The sequence below is a fragment of the Chrysemys picta genome, chromosome 15, assembly GCF_011386835.1.
Source record: "Chrysemys picta bellii isolate R12L10 chromosome 15, ASM1138683v2, whole genome shotgun sequence".
Taxonomy (NCBI): Eukaryota; Metazoa; Chordata; order Testudines; family Emydidae; genus Chrysemys; species Chrysemys picta.
In genome coordinates this window covers 4,196,662-4,202,661 of record NC_088805.1, presented here as the reverse complement: position 1 = coordinate 4,202,661, position 6,000 = coordinate 4,196,662, and the positions used below count along the sequence as shown (strand labels likewise).

General features: G+C 63.1%; 1 protein-coding gene across 1 annotated transcript; it reads left to right on the top strand.

Moving 5' to 3' along the window:
* The first annotated feature begins 1,533 nt into the window (after positions 1 to 1,533).
* SELENOM (selenoprotein M) lies at positions 1,534 to 5,662 on the top strand. The gene is made up of 5 exons (XM_005278770.4): positions 1,534 to 1,904; positions 3,664 to 3,699; positions 3,982 to 4,016; positions 4,669 to 4,747; positions 5,048 to 5,662. The coding sequence occupies exons 1-5, from the start codon at positions 1,803 to 1,805 to the stop codon at positions 5,285 to 5,287; spliced, it is 492 nt and encodes a 163-aa protein (XP_005278827.3). The 5' UTR covers positions 1,534 to 1,802; the 3' UTR covers positions 5,288 to 5,662.
* The last annotated feature ends 338 nt before the right edge of the window (positions 5,663 to 6,000 follow it).

Sequence of the window (6,000 nt, the reverse complement as noted above, 5' to 3'; positions counted from 1 at the left end):
ATATAAGGTGGGGGAGGAAAACAATCAAGGTCTTCAGTTCATTTCTCCTTCACCTCTCTGCCCAAAGAGATACACCTCTACCCCGATATAACACGACCCAATATAACACGGTAAAGCAGTGCTCCGGGGGGCGGGGCTGCGCACTCCGGTGGATTAAAGCAAGTTCGATATAACGCGGTTTCACCTATAATGCGGTACGATTTTTTGGCTCCCAAGGACAGCGTTATATCGAGGTAGAGGGGTACTTGAAAACACCTGGAAACAAAAGGACTGGCCTTGAGCGGGGTGGGGAAGAACTGCTTGACCCAGGCTGGATAGATATCTGGCCTGTGAAGGAATCTTCCTAAGACAATATCTAGGGTGAGGAATTACTATTTGTAACCAATTTCCTTAGTGACGCAAGCTTAGTTTGCATGCTTTGTTTTATTTGCTTGGTAATCTGCTTTGTTCTGTTTGCTATCTCTTTACCACTTAAAATTCACCTTTTGTAATTAACAAACTTAGTTCTTGTTTATAATTGTGATGAACTGGGACTGTTCTTAATGTTTCCTCTGAATACTGTGTGTCTGCCTCAGTTTCCCCTATGCATTTCTTAAGTCTCTAGGTGTCGGGATAAAGGCCAGTATGCACAAATGGCCGACACTCTGTCTCCTAACAACAAATGGCTGGGGCCCTTCCCCCCTGCAAGGGAATAGCTAAAGGTGAACAAAGAGTTCAGGTAATCTCCTGGCCCGGGAAAAAGACAAATGCCAGAAAGAAGGTGCTGGAGGGGGTTTCAGTTTGAAGCTGGCTGGGGACGGGGAGTAAGTGCAAATGGGGTTGTCTGGCTCGCTGGGCCCCAGAATGGACCCGGCTGAGGGGTCCCGTTCCCTGGACCTACAAGCTCTGTTTTAGACCATGTTCCTGTCATCTAATAAACCTCTGTTTTACTGGCTGGCTAAGAGTCACGTCTGACTGCGAAGTGGGGGGTGCAGAACCCTCTGGCTTCCCCAGGACCCTGCCTGGGCGGACTCGCTGTGGGAAGCGCACGGAGGGGCATATGCTGAATGCTCCAAGGTCAGACCCAGGAGGTGAAGCCGTGTGAGCTTCTTGCCCTAAAAACAGTCTGCTCCGAGGGACAGGAGGTTCCCCAAAGTCCTGACTGGCTTTGTGGGGAGCAGTTCCAGAGCATCGCCTAGGGGCCTTGTCTACACACAACTGGTGCTGGTTTAATTAAACTGGTTTAGTTAACTCCTGCGGGGACGCACTTATTTTGATTTAAGAGCAGCTCATTTTGGTTTAGCTTAAACACAAACCTAAATGAAACAAGCCTGGTTTACACTGAAATCAGAGCCTCCACATGGCCTTTTGCCCCAATTGAATTAAACACCAGCGGTTCTGTCCATTTACCAGGACAATTACCGAGCTGCAGCTGTCCTGGTGCAGGGCCCATGTGCACGCTCTCACTCCGGAATTACCATGACCCCGGTGGGGTGAGGGACGCCCCTAGGTTTCCCTTTGGAGCCAAGTCCTGAGTTAACCTGGGGCCGCTTTGCCCGTGTGGCTGGTGGGGAGCGAACCTGCATCCCTCCAGCTCCAGCCGGGGGCTGTCAGTGGCTGGGGCCCGCTCTGCCCCCCCTGCCCCGGGACCGGAGCGCTCCGGGAGGCGCCGTGCCATAGGGAGGGGCCGGAGCCCCACCTCGCGGCCGGACAGGCGGGGGCGCAGCTCCCGGCTTGCACCGCCGCCCTCCCCTCCCTCCGACGTGGCAGCGGCCCCAACAGCCGGCTCCGCTCCGAGCCCCCTGCACGCCCGGCCCGGCCCCATGCGCCGCCTGCTCCTGCTGCTGGCCGGGCTGCTGGCGCCGCTGCGCGCCTACGAGCCGGACTGGGGGAAGCTGCAGGGGCTGGCCCGGGGCAAGGTGGAGGTAACGGCGGGGGGCGCGGGGAACCACCCGCTGCTTTGGGCTGGAGAGCGAGACGGGCCGGGGCGTGGGGGGATCGGGCCGGGGCGAGCGCTGGGGAGCGAGGGGGGGGAGGCACGGGGCACGGGGGGATCGGGCCGGGGCGAGCGCTGGGGAGCGAGCGTCAGGGGATAGGGGGCAGGCCGAGCGCTGGGGAGCGAGGGGGCGGGTGTGGGGGGATCGGGCCGGAGGGAGCGCTGGGGAGCGAGGGGGCGGGTGTGGGGGGATCGGGCCGGAGGGAGCGCTGGGGAGCGAGGGGGCGGGCACGGGGCACGGGGGGATCGGGCCGGAGGGAGCGCTGGGGAGCGAGGGGACGGGCGGGCGGGGGCGGAGGGCCAGGCCGAGCCCTGGGGATAAGGAGTGGGTCATGCAGGAAGTGGAACGTGGGGTGTCCAGGCAAGATGGGGGGGGATCCTGCCTCCCCGGCCGGTGTCTCAGCGCATCCCTCTTCCCCAAGCTCTCCCCGCCCCCGAGCGAGGGGGGCCCCGTGAGCGGGCTGCTGGGCCAGCGCTTGGAACCCGAGTAGCCGGGTGGGGGGAGGCCGATCCCGGGGGGCTGGAGCAGGACCGCCCGCAGCCGGTCGCTGGCTGCTGCCTGGGGAGAGGCGCATCACCCGTCCCGTCCCGGGAGTGAGAGCCTTCTCCTCTGCCGCGCCTTGGGGTACCCCTGCCACCTTGCGGCTCCAGAGCCGAGCTGGACCCTGTGCCGCGGGGGTCTGCCGAACCCCCTGGGCGAGGTACCCCAAATCCTTCTGGGGAGACCTGGGCTGGAACCAGAACTGAGATCTGAGCGCCCCAGACTACGTGGGAGACGAGCTACCACCTGGGTCCCACCTCCACCCAGCGATTAACCAGGGGCAAGTGGCCACCGGCATCCACCCCACCCCCCATCCCAAGGAGGGGTCCCCGGGAAGCTGGGGAAGGGCCAGCGTGCTGGGATGGGGGGCAGATGACCTGGGGGCAGGGGGCAGTGCTATGGGGCAGCTGGTTGGTGACCACATACCAGTGGAAGATGGGGAGAGGCACAGCCCTAGTGGGGATGAACCCCCAAACTATGATTGGGGAAGGGGGTGGAGCCTCCCAGTGAGTTCCCCTGGAAACCATTATCATGACCTGTTACTAGGACAACCTGATGCTTGCTTCGTTACCATGGCAACCAGGCATTCTGCTTCTCCTGGTGACCTGGCCCTGGAGACATGGAGGAGCCCAGTGTGGGGCAGGGGCAGGCGGGGAGGGGCCGGGTCCAGCTAGGAGCAGCCCACCCTGCCCAGGGGAGGAGAGGAAGGGTGGCCCCGAGAACTTGGGGGCCCGTGCTCTGCCACAGGCTCCTTGTGGGACCCTGGCAACTCACTGGCCTGGGGGTGCAAGCCCTGCACAGCCCCAACCCATTACAGACTGGGAGGAGCTCAGACACCCTGCTGACCGGGGCCATAGAAGGACCAGCTGGGTCTGGGTGGGGTCAGTGGGATGGAGCAGAGGGCAGGATGGGGCCCTGGGATTTGGAGAGGTGCCCTACAGAGGGGTGGGGGTGCAAAGCCAGATTAAGTGGGATTGCAGGGGGCATGTGGGGCTGTGGAAGTGGGTTACAGGTGGGGCTGCAGGGCGATGGGGGGGGTTGCTGGTGGAATTGCAGGGGGGATAGTGGGGAGATTGCAATGGGATTAGGGGGTGGCTGTGGGCGGCTGGGGGCAGCTCTCACTCCCCATGCGCTCCCTTTCCCGCAGACCTGCGGAGGATGATGGCTGAGCCGCCTGAAGGAGGTGAGTGCTGCCGTTCCCTGGGAACCCCACCCCCTCCACTGGGCTGCCCTATAGGGGACTGGGGCACCCCCTTGGCCTCCTCCTGGGGTCCTTCCTCCCCCAGGTGCTGCTTGTGCCGGGGCCAGGCTATCTCAGTGCTTTGCCAAACCCCTCTGGCAGGATGGGCAGGTGCACAGCTCTCATGCAGCCTCCTGCTTTCCCTGGCGGTTCTGCGGTGTGGGGGAGCCCTCCTGGCCGTTTTGGGGTGTCTCGGGGGCGGCGCTCATCTCTGCTCCCTTCCAGGTGAAGGCCTTTGTCACCGAGGACATCCCTCTGTAGTATCCTTTGCTGGGCCGGGCCGTGGATGGGGAGGGGGCTGGCAACCCCGGGATTTGGCTCCAAGATCCAAGCTCACATTTCCAGCCTGCAAGGCTGTGAACCCCCGTGCGTGGCTGTGGGTCTGTGGCGCCTGCCTGAGTCTGCAGACAGCCTGGGCCAAGAGCTCCCATTCACCCCAGTTGAGTGCTCACTCTGGAGCCTGATGACCATTTGCCACTAACCCGCCCCGCGCTATGGGATGTGGTGGTGGCTCCAGGGCTGCGGGGGATGGGGGCTCCCTTTACCCTCAGAAGTAGCATCAAGTCCCCATGCCTGGGGGGAGGGGAAGCAGAGATGCTGCACCCCAGAGGCAGTTGCTCAGCCACCTGCTGGAGGCTAAACCCCACACTGCCTCCCACCAGCCCCCTGCTTCCGTAGACACTGTGCTAGGGCCGGTGTCATCCCAGGAGCTAGCCTGGGGGTTGCTGGGCTGCTCAGTGAATCGCACGCCAGCCAGGGGCGCGTGCCCTGCTCTCCCAGCCTAGGGGACACAGAGGACCCTGCAACTTCCAGGCCTGGGGCCCCGAGTCCCCCAGGCCGTGGTCAGTGGATGCTGATGCCAGGCCAGGGCCCTGCCCCATCACTGCCAGGATCCTTAAGGGCACCTTCCAGCCACAACCTGGTGATGAAGCATCTCCCCGGAGCCGACCCTGAGCTTGTGCTGCTCAGTTTCAGATACGAGGAGCTGGAGGTAAGAGCTGGCTGGGTGGGGGGAGAGGGTGCTCCTGGGTACTCTTGTCCCAGCCTCTCCCAGCAGGGGGCACTGTGGGGAGCAGGGTGGGAGCTCTGGCTGTGGGGATGCGTTCTGCAGTCATCCTGTGAAAGCCAGTGGGGCTGGCGCTCATGGTGCTGGACTGACAGGAGCCCTGGTCCTAGCTGTGGGAGGGAGCTGAGTTGCTGGCCCAGCTGTGACTAGCAGTGGGCCAGTCGGTGCTGGGCCGGGGCTGCTGGATGTCCGGCACAGCAATCCCTGGTTTGTTTGTTTTTGCAGAGAATTCCCCTGAGTGACATGAGCCGGGAGGAGATTAACCAGCTGGTGCAGGAGCTGGGATTTTACCGCAAGGAGGCACCTGATGCCCCGGTGCCTGAGGAGTTCCAGCTCGCCCCAGCCAGGCCTCTGCCCACCCTGCAAGCGAAGGAGCAGAGCCCTGGAGCACCCTCCCCCCCAGCTCCCGCAGCCAAGAGCGAGCCCCCCAGGAAGCCTGGCAACCAGGAACACCCAGATCTATAGAGAGCAGCCAAACGTGGGCATGGGGAGGGGTGTGCGGACTGGAGCTGTGCATCCACCCCACTGCTAGGGGTGACACAGCTTCTGCCCCCAGGGGTGTTGTACAGGGCACAATATGGTCTATACCAGCCCTGGGTCAGCTGCCCTCCCCTGGCTGTTAACAGGCAGTCCCGTGGCTCCCGGACCAGCCTGCTCGTGCTTCTGTGCTGTGTCAGGGCCCCCTGCCTGCAGGGACAGAATGAAGCCCTCAGCTGAAAGCTCTGGGTGCTGAGGGTGGATGAGCTGAGTCCCAGAGGGCACAGGGTCGCTGCCCCCTGCCATCTGCGCTGTGGTCCACGGGCTTGTGTCCAGAGCTGGAATAAAGGCCCCTTCACCCCACCTGGTGCAGTGTGTCATCTTCTTCCTGGGGGGGTGTCTGTCAGAGCCCTACCCCACGCGTGCGTTAGGAGGGCCTGTCCCATGCAGCTGGCTGGCCCTGCACAGCTGGAGCCAGTGTGGGGTGGGAGCGACTGGTGGTCCTCGCAGGCTGGGCTCAAGTTGGAGCCATGCTCTGGCCCAGCGGGCGGGGGAGGGGGGCTACAGAGTCCCCCCAGCTCATTACAGCAAACATCCCCCCACCCCCCATCAGCACAACAGGGGCTCTGGGTGGGGGGCGTGGGGAACCAGCACTGGAGTCAGGCTGCAGCTGGTGGCTCCAAGGGGGGGCTCAGACCAGA